The sequence below is a fragment of the Tachyglossus aculeatus genome, chromosome 2 (genome assembly GCF_015852505.1).
Source record: "Tachyglossus aculeatus isolate mTacAcu1 chromosome 2, mTacAcu1.pri, whole genome shotgun sequence".
Lineage (NCBI taxonomy): Eukaryota > Metazoa > Chordata > Mammalia > Monotremata > Tachyglossidae > Tachyglossus > Tachyglossus aculeatus.
Window position 1 is genome coordinate 92,736,096 of NC_052067.1, and position 17,467 is coordinate 92,753,562.

At 49.1% G+C, this 17,467-nt stretch overlaps 1 protein-coding gene across 1 annotated transcript in view; it reads right to left on the reverse strand.

Annotated features, from left to right (window-relative positions):
- The window catches only part of RNF217 (ring finger protein 217), a 194,642-nt gene extending 178,514 nt beyond the window's left edge, over positions 1-16,128 (reverse strand). The window contains exon 1 of the mRNA XM_038762547.1: positions 15,865-16,128. Within this exon, the coding sequence (XP_038618475.1) occupies positions 15,865-16,128 (264 nt within the window). The remainder of the gene's footprint in view (positions 1-15,864) is intronic.
- Between the last annotated feature and the right edge of the window lie 1,339 nt (positions 16,129-17,467).

Here is a 17,467-nt window from a genome sequence, read left to right on the forward strand (position 1 = left end):
CTTACAGTCTAGAGGGGGGACGGAACCGCCTTTTGGAACTTCCTTTTTTGTTAAGTACATCGCACCTCCGCTAGAACTTCAGAATCCTCCTTTACACTTACAGAATTCTCCTTTAAACAGATAAGAGCCACTGAGACAATGAGACTACTCAGGCATTCCTGATTTTCAGAGATACCAAAATCACCCATCCTGTAGTTTACTTAAACTAATTGGCTGCTGCCTTGGCCACTGAGGAAATTGCTTCCAAGCTATAGGCATGATGACATGTGCAAACATTCTTCCTTTCAAAAGATATAAAAAGAAAATCATTTTCGGTCTCATTTTCATCTGGATGAAGTCTGGATGAATTAGTAATAGGATACGAACAAGTGACCCCCATGATCCCTGCTAGCGAGAGTGGTTGTGTAGCTAGTCATCCTGACATTCCCAGTTCAGCTGCTTCGGGCTCCCGGAACAGGTGAACACACCAAGTCTACTTGCCAACACTCTGGCTGAGCTCCACAGCAGACACGGCCAAAAAACATCATCGATCGCCTGACGGCAACTCCCGAAACCTTTCGATCCTGCCCAGTCCTTATCCTCATCTGTCCGAGTTCTCCTGGTCATCTTGGACCAAAATTTCAAGTTCTGCCCCAACCCTCTGCTTTAAAACCATATCCACTTTACGGTCTATCTGGCCCACCTCTTCACTGCTGAATCATTCAATCTATCAGTGGCACTTATTAAGCACTTACTGTGTGATGGTGATGATGGTATCTGTTAAGCGCTATGTGCCAAGCACTGTTCTAAACACTGGAGTAGATACAAGGTAATCAGGTTGTGCCACATGGGGCTCACAGTCTTAATCCTCATTTTCCAGATGAGGTAACTGAGGCACAGAGAAGTGAAGTGGCTTGCCCAAGGTCACAGAGCAGGCAAGTGGAGGAGCCGGGAATAGAACCTACATCCTCCGACTCCCAAGCCCGTGCTCTTTCTAAGCAGCTAAGCCACTGCTGTGTGCAGAGCACCGTACTAAGAGCTTGGGTGAGCACAACGTAACAGAGCTGGTAGAACACGTTCCCTGCCCACAACACCAAGAATTAGTTGGTTCTGGTACTGCCAAGTCATTTCAAAGTGTTCTCTGGCTAAGGGAGTTTTACGGGTATGGTCCAAAAAGTTGACTTGAGAAAAGATCGAAGCTGTTAATTAATGTTTAAACCATACTTTGCTCTCCAATAGCCACCCTCAAGTCCGCATTCAATTTCTGCATCATCTGGTCACGAGGTAGACACCGCAAAGTCCGACCAATTGCCCATATGTGCAGTTACTTAGCCAGCCCCTGGGATCCTGTTTCGGGAAATCTTTGCCATCTACCTCATCCAGGAAGGCATCGATTATGGGGCCATGCTCCAATAAACATTTAATTAATCTATATAAAACACAAGAGATTTGTAGAAAAACAAAAGACTCTGCCACTGCCAACGAGCACATAATAATAATAATAATAATAATAATAATAATAATAATAATAATAATAATAATAATAATGATAGTAATAATTCAGACCATCCCTTCCCCTCACACAAAGGATCTTGGGTGAACCAAAGTGCACAAAACTCTGGATAAAGGATGGACTCCTAACTGCTTTTTAGTTGATGTATTTTTACCTTTACATCACATTATGGAGCAAAAACTCTGCAACTTTAGTCTATGGTCCCCAATCACGACAAACGCAATTGATCAATCTTATTTATTAAGCATTTGCTTTGTGCAGAGACTGAACAAAGAGCCTGGGAGTGTAGAATACAGTTAGACACGATCTCTGCTCACAAGGTACTTAGAGTCTAGCCAAAGAGCTGATAGCGTAGAATAAGACCTCAGAAAATAGGTGAGATGGAGAAGTCTAAGATGAGATGGATAGCTACAGGCATAGAATGCTCTAAGCCAGCTGTGAACCTCATTCCTAACCACACTTTTCTTTAAATGCTTTCTGTGTGTGCGCGCTTACGTGCGGGGTTAGGTTCCTTCATAATTCATTCATTCAATCGTATTTATTGAACACTTACTGTGCACAGAGCAGTGTATTAAGCACTTGGGAAGTACAAGTTGGTAACATGTAGAGACGGTCCCTACCCAATAGCAGGCTCACAGTCTAGAAGAACTGGCATAATCAGAACAGACGGTCGGACTCGGCCAAAACTGTACCCACGAGTGGGGGAGACTTGATTGCATTCTAACCACTATAATGTACAACAGACAAGCATAGTCCCTACCCTCAACAGCCTCCATGCTGACACACAGGTTCATGATCCAGTCAATCATATTTACCGGAGACTCACCGTGTGGAGGGCACTGTACTAAGCGCTTGGGAGAAGACCTGCTACGACGGTAATCCAAGCACTTATCAGCGTGGCTCAGTGGAAAGAGCCTGGGCTTGGGAGTCAGAGGTCATGGGTTTGAATCCCGGCTCCACCACTTGTGAGCTGTGCGACCCTGGGCAAGCCACTCAACCTCTCTGTTCCTCAGTCACCTCATCTGCAAAACGGACTAAAACCGTGAGCCCCCTGTGGGACAATCTCATCACCTTGTATCCCCCAGCACTCAGAACAGTGCTTCGCACATAGCAAGGGCTTAACAAATACCATCATTATTATTATTATCATCATCCTATCCCTCCTTTATTACTGTAATCAGCCTTCTTGCGGACCTCCCTGCCTCCTGTCTCTCTCCACTCCAGTCCATACTTCTCTTTGCTGCCTGGATCATTTTTCTACAAAAACGTTCAGTCCACGTTTCCCCAGTCCTCAAGAACCTCCAGCGGTTGCCCCTCCACCTCTGTATCAAACAAAAACTCCTTTCCATCGGTTTTGTAGCACTTAATCACCTTGCCCCCTCCTACCTCGGCCCACTACTCTCCTACTACAACCCAGTCCGCAAACTTCGCTCCTCTAACGCAAACCTCCTCACGGTACCTCCATCTCGTCTATCTCACGGCCGACCTCTCGGCCATGTCCTGCCCCTGGCCTGGAATCAATCAATCAATCAATCAATCGTATTTATTGAGCGCTTACTATGTGCAGAGCACTGTACTAAGCGCTTGGGAAGTACAAGCGCTTGGGAAGTACAAAACACCCCTCCCCCTTTGTATCCGAAAGACAATGACTCTCCCCACCTTCAAAGGCTTATTGAAGGCACATCTCCTCCAAGAGGCCTTCCCTGACAAAGCCATCATTTCCACTCTCTTCTGCATCACCCTGACTTGCTCCCTTTACCCACCACCATCGTCCAGGCCCTCAGCACTTATGTACATATCTGTAATTTATTTATATTCACGTCTGTCTCCCCCTCTATATTGTAAGCACATTGTGGTCAGGGAATGTGCCTGTTATATGGTTGCACTGTCCTCTCCCAAGTGCCTCGTACAGGGCTCTGCACACAGTAAATGCCAATCGACTGATAGAATACAATATAAGACAACTTCCCTGCCCACAACGAACTTGGTGGTAAGTCTAAGTGTAGAAGACTAGGCTGAAAGGACCCAGTGACTTCTTTCATTTTCCTCTGTCCGACATGCCACTCCCTTGTACTATCATGATGGCATTTGTTACTGTGTTGAGTGCTGGGTTAAACACAAGAAATCCCATCACAGTCCCCGTCCCACATGGGGTTCACAATTTAAGAAGTAGGGAGAAGCAGATATTTTAGGATCACTGGAGGAAACTTCCCCTCTGCCTACCAAAAACTGCTTCTGAATTTCTTCTGCCACTCTCTCACTAAGCTCCAGAAAGAGCCTCAGTCTCTGCCAGGCAACTGCTGTTGCTGCTACATTTGACTCGAAATAACCTTGGGCAAACTACTTCACTTCCCTGTGCCTCAGTTACCACACAAATCAAGTGAGGATTAGGATTGTGAGCCCCATCAGGGACAGGGACTGTGTCCAACCTAACTTGTATCTAGCCCAGCGCTTAGTCCAATGCTTGACGCGTAGTAAGCGCTTAACAAATACCACAATTATTATTAAAAAGGCGAGGGGGGTTTCTATGTTCTAGGTCTGGGGAATCCTCGAAGAGCAGCTGTTGTCTCAGGGAATGTCTAGAAGAGGCTGCAAAAACACAGCTACTCACCTGTTCTGGTGACATATGGGACATATTAAGAGAGGGCATGGTTCATGAAACTTACCCTGATGTAGACAATATCTGGTTATGCCTCAGTTAATATTTATCTAGCAGTCACAAAGTACTTAATAAGCACCATAATGATAACAAAAAAAATCAATGAGATAATATAGTTAATATTTACTAAGTGCCTACCAACAAGAGGCTGGCTACTCTGATTAAATTTCGCAAAATGAAGAAGTGTAGAGATTTTGTATCCAAGTTCAAGGAAGCAAGTAGTTTCACTACTCTACATGGAAAATACCTTTGAAAGTAAAGCCCATGATAATAATAATAATAATAGTAATAATAATAATAATAATGGCATTTATTAAGTGCTTACTATGTGCAAAGCATTCATTCATTCAATCATATTTATTGAGCACTTACTGTGTGCAGAGCACTGTAATAAGTGCTTGGGAAGTACAAGTTGGCAACATATAGAGACGGTCCCTACCCAACAGTGGGTTCACAGTCTAGAAGGGGGGGCAAACAAAAAAACAAAACATATTAACAAAATAAAATAAATAGAATAAATATGTACAAGTAAAATAGAGTAATAAATATGTACAAACATATATACATATATACAGGTGCTGTGGGGTGGGGAAGGAGGTACGGCGGGGGGGAAGGAGAGGAGGAAGAGGGGGAGAGGAAGGAGGAGGCTCAGTCTAGGATGGCCTCCTCGAGGAGGTGAGCTCTCAGTAGGGCTTTGAAGGGAGGAAAAGAGCTAGCTTGGCGGATGTGCGGAGGGAGGGTATTCCAGGCCAGGGGAAGGATGTGTAACGGGGGTTGACAGCGGGACAGGCGAGAACGAGGCACAGTGAGGAGGTTAACAGCAGAGGAGTAGAGGGTGCGGGCTGGGCTGGAGAAGGAAAGAAGGGAGGTGAGGTTGGAGGCGGCGAGGGGATGGACAGCCTTGGAGCCGAGAGTGAGGAGTTTTTGCCTGATGCATAGGTGGATTGGTAGCCACTGGAGATTTTTGAGGAGGGGAGTAACATGCCCAGACAGTTTCTGCACAGAGACGATCCAGGCAGCAGCGTGAAGTATAGATTGATGTGGGGAGAGACAGGAGGATGGGAGATCAGAGAGGAGGTTGACACAGTAATCCTGTCGGGATAGGATGAGATATTGAAAAAGGAGGGTAGCGGTTTGGATGGAGAGGAAAGGGTGCATCTTCGTGATGTTGCGGAGGTGAGACCAGCAGGTTTTGGTGACGGATTGGATGTGAGGGGTGAACGAGAGAGCAGAATTGAGGATGACACCAAGGTCATGGGCTTGTGAGACGGGAAGGATGGTAGTGCCGTCAACAGTGATGGGAAAGTCAGGGAGAGGGCAGGGTTTGGGAGGGAAGATAAGGAGTTCAGTCTTGGATATATTGAGTTTTAGATGGCGGGCAGACATCCAGATGGAGATGTCCTGAAGGCAGGAGGAGATACAAGCCTGGAGGGAGGGAGAGAGAGCAGGGGCAGAGATGTAGATTTGGATGTCATCAGCGTAGAGATGATAGTTGAAGCCGTGGGAACAAATAAGTTCACCAAGGGAGTGAGTGTAGATAGAGAACAGAAGGGTACCGAGAACTGACCCTTGAAGAACCCCTACAGTAAGGGGATGGGAGGGGGAGGAGGAGCCCGCAAAAGAGACTGAGAATGAACGGCCGGAGAGATAAGAGGAGAATCAGGAGAGGACGGAGTCTGTGAAGCCAAGGTTGGAAAGCGTGTTGAGGAGAAGGGGGTGGTCCACAGTGTCGAAGGCAGCTGAGAGGTCGAGGAGGATTAAGATAGAGTAGGAGCTGTTGGATTTGGCAAGCAGGAGGTTATTGGTGACCTTTGAGAGGGCAGTTTCCGTGGAATGTAGGGGACGGAAGCCAGATTGGAGGGGGTCGAGGAGAGAGTTGGAGCTGAGAAATTCGAGGCAGCATGTGTAGACGACTCGTTCAAGGAGTTTGGAAAGGAATGGTAGGAAGGAGATAGGGCAATAACTAGAAGGTGAGGTGGGGTCGAGAGAGGGCTTTTTTAGGATGGGGGAGACGTGGGCATGTTTGAAGGCAGAGGGGAAGGAGCCAGTGGAGAGTAAGCGGTTGAAGATGGACGTTAAGGAGTGGAGGAGGGACGGAGCGAGAGATTTCATACGATGAGAGGGAATGGGGTCAGAAGCACAGGTGGCCGGAGTAGCACTTGAGAGGAGGGAGGAGATCTCATCTGAGGATACTGCTGGGAAGGATGGGAGAGTAGCAGAGAGGGTTGAGAGCCGGGGGGTTGGAGAAGGGGGAGGAGTGACTTTGGGGAGCTCAGACCTGATGGATGTAATTTTATTAATGAAGTAGGAGGCCAGATCATTGGGGGTGAGGGAAGGAGGAGGGGGAGGAACAGGGGGCCTGAGAAGGGAGTTAAATGTACGGAAGAGCTGATGGGGTTGATGGGCATGGGTGTCAATAAGGGAGGAGAAATAGTTTTGTCTGGCAGAGGAGAGGGCAGAGTTAAGGCAGGAAAGGATAAACTTGAAGTGAACGAGGTTGGCATGGTGCTTAGGCTTTCGCCAGCAGCGTTCGGCAGCTCGAGCATAAGAGCGAAGGAGGCGGACAGTGGCAGTGATCCAGGGCTGTGGGTTAGTGGTGCGAGAGCGGCGAAGGGAAAGGGGAGCGAGGGAGTCGAGCTGAGTAGAGAGGGTAGAGTTGAGAGCAGTAATCTGATCATCAATATTGGGTAGAGAGGAAAAGGAGGCGAGGTGGGGTGAGAGGCGCTCAGAAAGATGGACGGGGTCGAGACAGCGGAGGTCTCTGTGAGGTAGTAATATAGATTTATAGGGGAGAGGAGTGAGAGTGAGGAGGCAGGTGAGGAGGTTATGATCAGGGAGAGGGATTTCAGAGTTGGTGAGGTTGTAGATAGTGCACTAAGCACTGGGGAGGTTACAAGGTGATCAGGTTATCCCACAGGGGGCTCATAGTCTTAATCCCCATTTTACAGATGAGGTAACTGAGGCACAGAGAAGTGAAGTGACTTGCCCAAAGTCTCACAGCTGGGATCTGAACCCATGACCTCTGACTCCAAAGCCCAGGCTCTTTCCACTGAGCCATGCTGCTTCTCTAATAAAATCTAGTGCTAATTAAAGGAAAGTCCACTTAGTCTTCTTGGAGTGTGGGGATATGAACTAGGTCCTGAAAACAGGTTTTTTGGTGGACCTCATTCTCTTTTACAGAAGAGAAAAAAACCTGCCTTTGCTACCTCCATGTCAGCCCATCGGTGTTATGGGGCAAAGTCAAATGCAAATCGAGTAGACAAACAGCTTCTTAACTCACTAGAGAACACGGAAAGAGCTGCCAGGGAGCACAGTCCGGGGAGAAGCACTCAATAAATACTATTGAACGAATAAATGAATGAAAGAAAAAGGGAAGGGGCCAGCAACCAGTACCACAGCCATCTATGACAGAGCCAAAGACCCACCAGAGAGCGTGGCTCAGTGGAAAGAGCATGGGCTTTGAAGTCAGAGGTCATGGGTTCAAATCCCAGCTCTGCCAACTGTCACCTGTTTGACTTTGGGCAAGTCACTTAACTTCTCTGGGCCTCAGTTACCTCATCTGTAAAATGGGGATTAAGACCGTGAGCCCCATGTGGGACAACCTGATCACCTTGTATCCCCCCAGCGCTTAGAACAGTGCTTTGCACATAGTAAGCACTTAACAAATACCATCATTATTATTATTATCTGGATTCCATAGGGACACAGATCTGCCCCAGAGGGACAAAGATGAGAGACAGCCCCATGACCCACCAGAAAGTCTCAGATAGCAGCCAGCCTCCGCAGTGACGGGGGAACCCGAGGCAGAGGTGCAGAGCCTTGACCTCCTGAAACAGAGGCACAAGACCAATTTGGCCAAGGAGGCTCTACGCAGAAAGGCGGCGACAGGCCAGACCACAGAGAGACCTCCTAATCAATCATTCACTCACTCAATCGTACTCATTGAGTGCTCACTGTGTGCGGAGCACTGTACTAAGTGCTTGGAAAGCACAATTCGGCCATACATGGAGACAGTGCCTTCCCAACAACAGGCTCACAGTCTAGAGGGGGGAGACAGACAACAAAATGAGGGTATTGCCCGAGCACTTACTATATGCAGAGCACTGTACTAAGCGCTGGGGAGAGTACACTGCATCAGAATTTGCAGGCATGTTCCCTGACCATGAGGAGAAGCAGAGAGAGACAGACCCAGAAACACGAGGAACCAGGGAGTCCCAAGGGCCTCTGGGGGCCCCAGAGATGTCCAGGGGCAGAGACTTCCAGGAGAGCCCCCAGAGATAACAATAATAATAATAATGGTATTTATTAAGCGCTTACTATATGCAAAGCACTGTTCTAAGCGCTGGGAAGTTACAAGGTGATCAGCTTGTCCCACGGGGGGCTCACAGTTTTAATCTCCATTTTACAGATGAGGTAACTGAGGCCCAGAGAAGTTAAGTGACTTGCCCAAAGTCACACAGCTGACAGTTGGCGGAGCCGGGATTTGAACCCATGACCTCTGACTCCAAAGCCCATGCTCTCTCCATTGAGCCATGCTGCTTCTCCAGAGATACCAGGGAGACATGGACCTCTGGAGGGGGGTGGAGGGGGCAGTTGTCTGGGCGGCAGAGATGACGGGGAGGAGGGGGAATGGGGAAAGAGACTGCAGGGGTGGGGTGGGGGAGGAGGAGAAGGAGGAGGAGGAGGAGGAAGAGAAGGAGAAGAAGAAAGAAGAAGAAAGAAGAAAGAAAGAAAGAAAGAAAGAAGAAGAAGAAGAAGAAGAAGAAGAAGAAGAAGAAGAAGAAGAAGAAGAAGAAGAAGAAGAAGAAAGAAGAAGAAGAAGATGGAGAAGAAGAGGGGGAGAGGGAGGAGGATGGGGAGGAGGTGGAGGAGGAGGTGGGTAGGAGAAGCAGCATACCATAGTTGCTAGAGCCCTGGGCCTCGAAATCAGAAGGTCATGGGTTCTAATTCCGACTCCACCACATGTCAGCTGTGTGATCTTAGGCAAGTCACTTCACTTCTCTGGGCCTCAGTTCCCTCTTCTGTAAAATGGGGATTAAGAGTGTGAGCCCTATGTGGGACGGGGACTGTGTCCAACCTAACTTGTACTTGGCACATAGTAAGCGCTTAACAAGTACCCTAATTATTATTATCATTATCTACCCCCAGCGCTTAGGACAGTGCTCGGCACACAGTAAGCACTTAACAAGTTCCCTACTTATTATGATTATGGTTATGTACCCCAGCACTTAGAACAGTGCTTGGCACACAGTAAGCACTTAACAAGTACCCTACTGATATAAATTATGATTATGATCATGTCCCCCAGTGCTTAGAACAGTGCTTGGCACACCGTAAGCGCTCAATAACAATAATAATGATGGAATTTGTTAAGCGCTTACTATGTGCCAAGCATTGTTTTAAGCACTGGGGAAGATATAAGGTAATCAGGTTGTCCCACGGGGAGCTCGCAGACTCAATCCCCATTTTACGGATGAGGGAACTGAGGCATAGAGAAATGAAGTCACTTGCCCAAAGTCATACGGCTGATAAGTGGCGGAGCCGGAATTCGAACCTACGACCTCTGACTCCCAAGCTCTTGCCAATAAGCCACGCTGCTTCTCAACAAGTACCCTACTTATTACGATTATGATCACGTCCCCCCAAAGCTCGGCACACCTTAAACGCTTAACAAGTACCCTACTTAGTATTACGATTATGATCAAGTCCCCCAGCGCTCAGAACATTCATTCATTCACTCAATCGTATTTATTGAGCACTTACTACGTACAGAGCACTGTACTAAGCGCTTGGGAAGTACAAGTACATATAAAGACGGTCCCTACACAACAAGGGGCTCATAGTCTAGAAGGGGGAGACAGACAACAAAACAAAACAGGTAGACAGGTGTCAAAACCATCAGAATAAATAGAATAATAGCTATAAGCACTAAGACCAGTGCTTAGCACACCGAAAACACTTAACAAGTAGGCTACTTAGTATTATGATTCTGATCATGTCTCCCAGCGTTCAGACCAGTGCTTGGCACACCGTAAGCAAGAAGTACCCTATTTATTGTTGTGATTCCGATGAGGTCCCGTAGCGCTCCGAGCAGTGTTTGGCACACCGTAAGGGGCGTCGGAGGGGTGGGTAGGGTGAGGATGGGGGTGAGGATGAGGTCCTGCAGCACTCCGAGCATTCATTCATTCACTTATTCATCCATTCATTCATATTTATTAATAATAATAATAATGGCATTTATTAAGCGCTTACTGTGTCTACAGCACTGTACTAAGCACTTGGGAGAGTACAAATCGGCAACAGATAGAGAAGCAGCATGGCTCAATGCAAAGAGCCCGGGCTTGGGAGTCAGAGGTCATGGGTTCAAATCCCGGCTCCGCCAATTGTCAGCTGTTTGACTTTGGGCAAGTCACTTGACTTCTCTGGGCCTCAGTTCCCTCATCTGTAAAATGGGGATTAAGAGTGTGACCCCCACGTGGGACAACCTGATTACCTTGTATCTACCCCAGCCCTTAGAACAGTGCTTGGCACCTAGTAAATGCTTAACAGAGGTCATGGGTTCTAATCCCAACTCCGCCACTTGTCCGCTGTGTGAGTTCGGGTCAGTCACTTCACTCCTCTGTGCCTCAGTGCCCTCCTCTGTCAAATGAGGATGAAGACTGTAAGCCCCACAGGGGACAACCTGATCACCTCGTATCTCACCCCATGCTTAGAATAGTGCTTGGCACATAGTAAGTGCTTAACAAATGCCATTATTATGATTTCTCCGAGCCTCAGTTCCCTCATCTGTAAAATGGGGATGAAGACTGCGAGCTCCATGTCGGGCAACCTGATCACCTTGTATCTCCCCTAGCGCTTACAACGGTGCTGGGCACATAGTAAGCGCTTAACAAATGCCATCATTATTATTATTCTCTGTGCCTCAGTTCCTTCATCTGTAAAATGGGGATGAAGACTGTGAGCCCCACGTGGGATAACCTGATAATCACCTTGTATCCCCCCCGCACCCCAGCGCTTGGAACTGCGCTGGGCACATAGTAAGCGCTGAACCAATGCCATCATTATAATTATCATTATTCTCTGGGCCTCAGTTCCCTCATCTGTCAGATGGGGATGCAGACTGTGAACCCCAGGTGGGACAACCTGATCACCTTGTATCCCCCCTAGCACTTAGAGCAGCGCTGGGCACATAAGAAGCGCTGAACCAATGCCATCATTATTATAGGAAGCAGCGTGGCTCAGTGGAAAAGAGCACGGGCTTTGGAGTCAGAGGTCATGGTTTCAAATCCCAGCTCTGCCAATTGTCAGCTGTGTGACTTTGGGCAAGTCACTTCAGTTCTCTGTGCCTCAGTGACCTCATCTGTAAAATGGAGATGAAGACTGTGAGCCCCCTGTGGGACAACCTGATCACCTTGTAACCTCCCCAGTGCTCAGAACAGTGCTTTGCACATAGTAAGCGCTTAATAAATGCCATTATTATTATTATTATTATATTATTATTCTTCTCTGGGCCTCAGTTCCCTCATCTGTAAAATGGAGATGAAGACTGTGAGCCCCCTGTGGGACAACCTGATCACTTTGTAACCTCCCCAGCGCTTAGAACAGTGCTTTGCACATAGTAAGCGCTTAATAAATGCCATTATTATTATTATTATATTATTATTATTCTCTGGGCCTCAGTTCCCTCATCTGTCAAATGGGGATGCAGACTGTGAACCACCTCCCCCCGGACCACTTCCAGAGCCGGCCAGGCGCCCACAGTGATCCACCTGGGGCCTGCTGCCTGGAGCTGGGCCTGCGGTGAGGGCCTTGAGCTAGACGAGATGGCGATGCAGTGACAGGGCTTGCATTAGAGGAGCAGCGAGGTGAGGTATTCATTCAATTCATAGTCGTATTTATTGAGCGCTTACTGTGTAGGGAGCACTGTACTAAGCGCTGGCCTAGTACAATTCAGCAGTCAAGAGCGACAGTCCCTTCCCACACGGGGCTTACAGCCTAGAGGTAGGAGGGGACAAGGTGATGGAGTGCTTTAAAGTCAACGGTGAGGAGATTTTTTGTTTGATGTGGAGGTGGATGGAGTTTCTTGAGGGCTGGGGAAACGTGTCCTGAACGTTTCTGTAGAAAAATGATCTGGGCAGCAGAGCGAAGTAGGGAGCGGAGTGGGGAGAGACAAGAGGCCTGGAGGTCAGCAAGGAAGCCAATGCAGTAATCCAGGCCGGATAGGATGAGTGACTGTATAAACATGGTAGTAGCTTGGATGGAGGGGAAAGGGCGGATTTTTTGTGCTGTGAAGGTGGGACTGACAGGATTTAGCGATGGATTGAATACGTGCTTTGAATGAGGGAGAGGAGTCAAGGATAACCCCAAGGCTTTGGGCTTGTGAGACAGGAAGGATGGTGGTGCATTCTATGGTGATGGGAAAGTCGGGGAGGACGGGATTTGGGATTTCTAGACTGTGAGCCCACTGTTGGGTAGGGACCGTCTCTATATGTTGCCAACTTGTACTTCCCAAGCGCTTAGTACGTGCTCTGCACACAGTAAGCGCTCAATAAATACGATTGAATGAATGAATGAATGAATGAGGGAAGATGAGGAGTTCTCTTTCGGACGTGCTAAGCTTGAGGTGACAGGAGGACAACCAAGTAGTGATGTCTTGAAGGCAGGAGGAAATGCAAAACTACAGAAAGGAAGAGAGAACAGGGCTGGAGATGTAGATGTGGGTATCATACACCTAGAGAGGATAGTTCAAGCAGTGTGGCTCACTGGAAAGAACCCGGGCTTTGGAGTCAAAGGTCAAGGGTTCAAATCCCAGCTCCGCCAATTGTCAGCTGTGTGACTTTGGGCAAGTCACTTAACTTCTCTGTGCCTCAGTTACCTCATCTGTAAAATGGGGGTTAAGACTGTGAGCCCCACGTGGGACAACCTGATCACCTTGTAACCTCCCCAGCGCTTAGAACAGTGCTTTGCACATAGTAAGCGCTTAATAAATGCCATCATTATTATTATTATTAAGCCCAGGTGGGACAACCTGATCACCTTGCATCCCCCCTCCCAGTGCTTACAACAGTGCTGAGCACATAGGAAGTGCTGAACCAATGCCATCATCATCATTATTATTATTATTATTCTCCGGGCCTCAGTTCCCTCATCTGTCAAACGGGGATGCTGCCTGTGAACCCCAGGTGGGACAACCTGATCACCTTGTATCCCCCCCCAGCGCTTATAACAGTGCTGAGCACATAGGAAGCGCTGAACCAATGCCATCATTATTATTATTATTATTATTATTATTATTATTATTATTATTATTGTTACTATTCTCTGGGCCTCAGTTCCCTCATCTGTCAAATGGGGATGCAGACTGTGAACCCCAAGTGGGACAACCTGATCACCTTGTATCCCCCCTAGTGCTTAGAACAGTGCTGGGCACATAGGAAGCGCTGAACCAATTTCATCATCATCATTATTGTTATTCTCCGGGCCTCAGTTCCCTCCACTGTCAAATGGGGATGCAGACTGTGAACCCCAGGTGGGACAACCTGATCACCTTGTATCCCCCCTAGCGCTTAGAACAGCCCCAATTCCATCATCATCAATATTATTATTATTCTTCGGTCCTCAGTTCCCTCCTCTGTCAAAGGGGGATGCAGACTGTGAACCCCAGCTGGGACAACCTGTTCACCTTGTGTCCCCCCTAGTGCTTACAACAGCCCCAATTCCATCATCATCAATATTATTACTATTGTCCGGGCCTCAGTTCCCTCCTCTGTCAAACGGGGATGCAGACTGTGAACCCCTGATCACCTTGTATCCCCCCTAGCGCTTACAACAGCCCCAATTCCATCATCACCAATATTATTACTATTCTCCGGGCGTCAGTTCCCTCCTCTGTCAAACGGGGATGCAGACTGTGAACCCCAGGTGGGACAATCTGATCACCTTGCATCTCCCCTAGTGCTTAGAACAGCCCCAATCCCATCATCATCCTTATTATTATTATTCTCTGGGCCTCAGTTCCCTCCTCTGTCAAATGGGGATGCAGACTGTGAACCCCAGGTGGGACAACCTGATCAACTTGTATCCCCACTAATGCTTACAACAGCCCCAATTCCATCATCACCAATATTATTACTATTCTCCAGGCCTCAGTTCCCTCCTCTGTCAAACAGGGATGCAGACTGGGAACCCCAGGTGGGACAACCTGATCACCTTGTATCCCCCCTAGCGCTTACAACAGCCCCAATTCCATCATCATCAATATTATCATTATTCTCCGGGCCTCAGTTCCCTCCTCTGTCAAACGGGGATGCAGACTGTGACCCCTGATCACTTGCACCCCCCCTAGCGCTTACAACAGCCCCACTTCCATCATCACCCATATTATCACTATTCTCCAGGCCTCAGTTCCCTCCTCTGTCAAACGGGGATGCAGGCTGTGAACCCCTGATCAACTTGTATCCCCCCTAGCGCTTACAACAGCCCCACTTCCATCATCACCCATATCATCACTATTCTCCGGGCCTCAGTTCCCTCCTCTGCCAAACGGGGATGCAGACTGTGACCCCTGATCACTTGTATCCCCCCTAGCGCTTACAACAGCCCCACTTCCATCATCACCCATATTATCACTATTCTCCGGGCCTCAGTTCCCTCCTCTGTCAAACGGGGATGCAGACTGTGAACCCCTGATCACTGGGTAGGGACTGTCTCTATATTTTGCCAGGTTGTACTTCCCAAGCGCTCAGTACAGTGCTCTGCACACAGTAAACGCTCAATAAATATGATTGATTGATTGATTGTATCCCCCCTAGTGCTTACAACAGCCCCACTTCCATCATCATCCTTATCATTATTATTCTCCGGACCCCAGTTCGCTCCTCTGCCAAACGGGGATGCAGACTGTGACCCCTGATCACTTGTACCCCCCCTAGCGCTTACAACAGCCCCACTTCCATCATCACCCATATTATCACTATTCTCCAGGCCTCAGTTCCCTCCTCTGTCAAACGGGGATGCAGGCTGTGAACCCCTGATCAACTTGTATCCCCCCCTAGCGCTTACAACAGCCCCACTTCCATCATCACCCATATCATCACTATTCTCCGGGCCTCAGTTCCCTCCTCTGCCAAACGGGGATGCAGACTGTGACCCCCTGATCACTTGTATCCCCCCTAGCGCTTACAACAGCCCCACTTCCATCATCACCCATATTATCACTATTCTCCGGGCCTCAGTTCCCTCCTCTGTCAAACGGGGATGCAGACTGTGAACCCCTGATCACTGGGTAGGGACTGCCTCTATATTTTGCCAGGTTGTACTTCCCAAGCGCTCAGTACAGTGCTCTGCACACAGTAAGCGCTCAATAAATATGATTGATTGATTGATTGTATCCCCCCTAGTGCTTACAACAGCCCCACTTCCATCATCATCCTTATCATTATCATTCTCCGGACCCCAGTTCGCTCCTCTGCCAAACGGGGAGGCAGACTGTGACCCCCCCGATCACTTGTATCCCCCCTAGCGCTTACAACAGCCCCACTTCCATCACCACCCGTATCATCACTACTCTCCGGGCCTCAGTCCCCTCCCCTGTCAAACGGGGAGGCAGACCGGGAACCCCGGCCGGGCCAACCTGCCGCCCCTGTGTCATCACCCCCAGGCGCTGGGCAGGTAGTGAGCGCTCAGTGGGGAGGGGGAGGGGGGGGGGTCCGACCTGGGCGGCGAGGTGGCTCCGCAGACAGTCCCCGCAGACGGGGGTCCGGCAGCAGGCGAGCGGGGCCAGGGGCCTGTCCTCCTCCAGGCAGACCCGGCAGCAGGTCCCCCCGGGCCCCGGCGCTGGCCCCAGCCCGGGCCCCCGCTCCGGAGGGGGGCTGGGGGACACGGGGGAGTCGCTCTCCACGCAGTAGACGGTGCAGTAGACGGGCCTGGGGGCCCGGCCCGGGCTCCCCGGGCTCCCCGGGCTCCGCTCCTCGCCCATGGCCGCTGCCCATCGGGGCCTGGGGCGCTCCCCGCCCAGGAGGCCCAGCCCCACCGGGAGCAGGGGCAGCAGGACCGACGCCTCCCCCCCTACTCCGCTCCCGGGGACCGGGACCGGGCAACGGGAAGGGGGCGGGACACACCTGGGAGGGGGCGGGGGGCGGGGCTACTCCCTCCCTCAACCCTAGTTCTTGAGCGCTTAACAATGATAATAACAGTGATGGCATTTATTGTACTTCCCAAGCGCTTACTACAGTGCTCTGCACACAGTGAGCGCTCAATAAATACGATTGATTGATTGATTTACCAAGCGCTTACTCTGGGCCAGGCACTGTTCTAAACACTGGGGAGGCGACAAGGTGATCAGGATGGCACTTACCAAGCCCTTACTCTGGGCCAAGCACCGTTCTAAGCGCTGGGGAGGCGACCAGATGATCAGGATGTGATAATAATAATAATAATGATGGCATTTACCAAGCGCTCACTCTGGGCCAAGCACTGTTCTAAGCCCTGGGAAGGCCACCAGGTGATCAGGATGTAATAATAAGAATAATGATGGCATTTAGCAAGCGCTTACTCTGGGCCAAGCACCGTTCTAAGCGCTGGGGAGGTGACAAGGTGATCAGGATGTAATAATAATGATGGCATTTAGCAAGCGCTTACTCTGGGCCAAGCACTGTTCTAAGCGCTGGGGAGGTGACAAGATGATCAGGATGTAATAATAATAATGATGATGGCTTTTATCAAGCGCTTACTCTGTGCTAAGCACTGTTCTAAGCGCTGGGAAGGCCACCAGGTGATCAGGATGAAATAATAATAATAATGATGGCATTTATCAAAAGCTTACTCCGGGCCAAGCACTGTTCTAAGCGCTGGGAAGGCCACCAGGTGATCAGGATGTAATAATAAGAATAACGATGGCATTTAGCAAGCGCTTACTCTGTGCTAAGCACCGTTCTGAGCCCTGGGGAGGTGACGAGGTGATCAGGATGTAATAATAATAATGATGATGGTATTTAGCAAGCGCTTACTCTGTGCTAAACACTGTTCTAAGCGCTGGGGAGGCGACCAGGTGATCAGGATGTAATAATAATAATGATGGCATTTAGCAAGCACTTACTCTGGGCCAGGCACTGTTCTAAACGCCGGGGAGGCGACAAGGTGATCAGGATGGCATTTACCAAGCGCTCCCTCTGGGCCAAGCACTGTTCTAAGCCCTGTGAAGGCCACCAGGTGATCAGGATGTAAAAATAATAATAATGATGGCATTTAGCAAGCGCTTACTCTGGGCCAAGCACCGTTCTAAGCGCTGGGGAGGTGACAAGGTGATCAAGATGTAA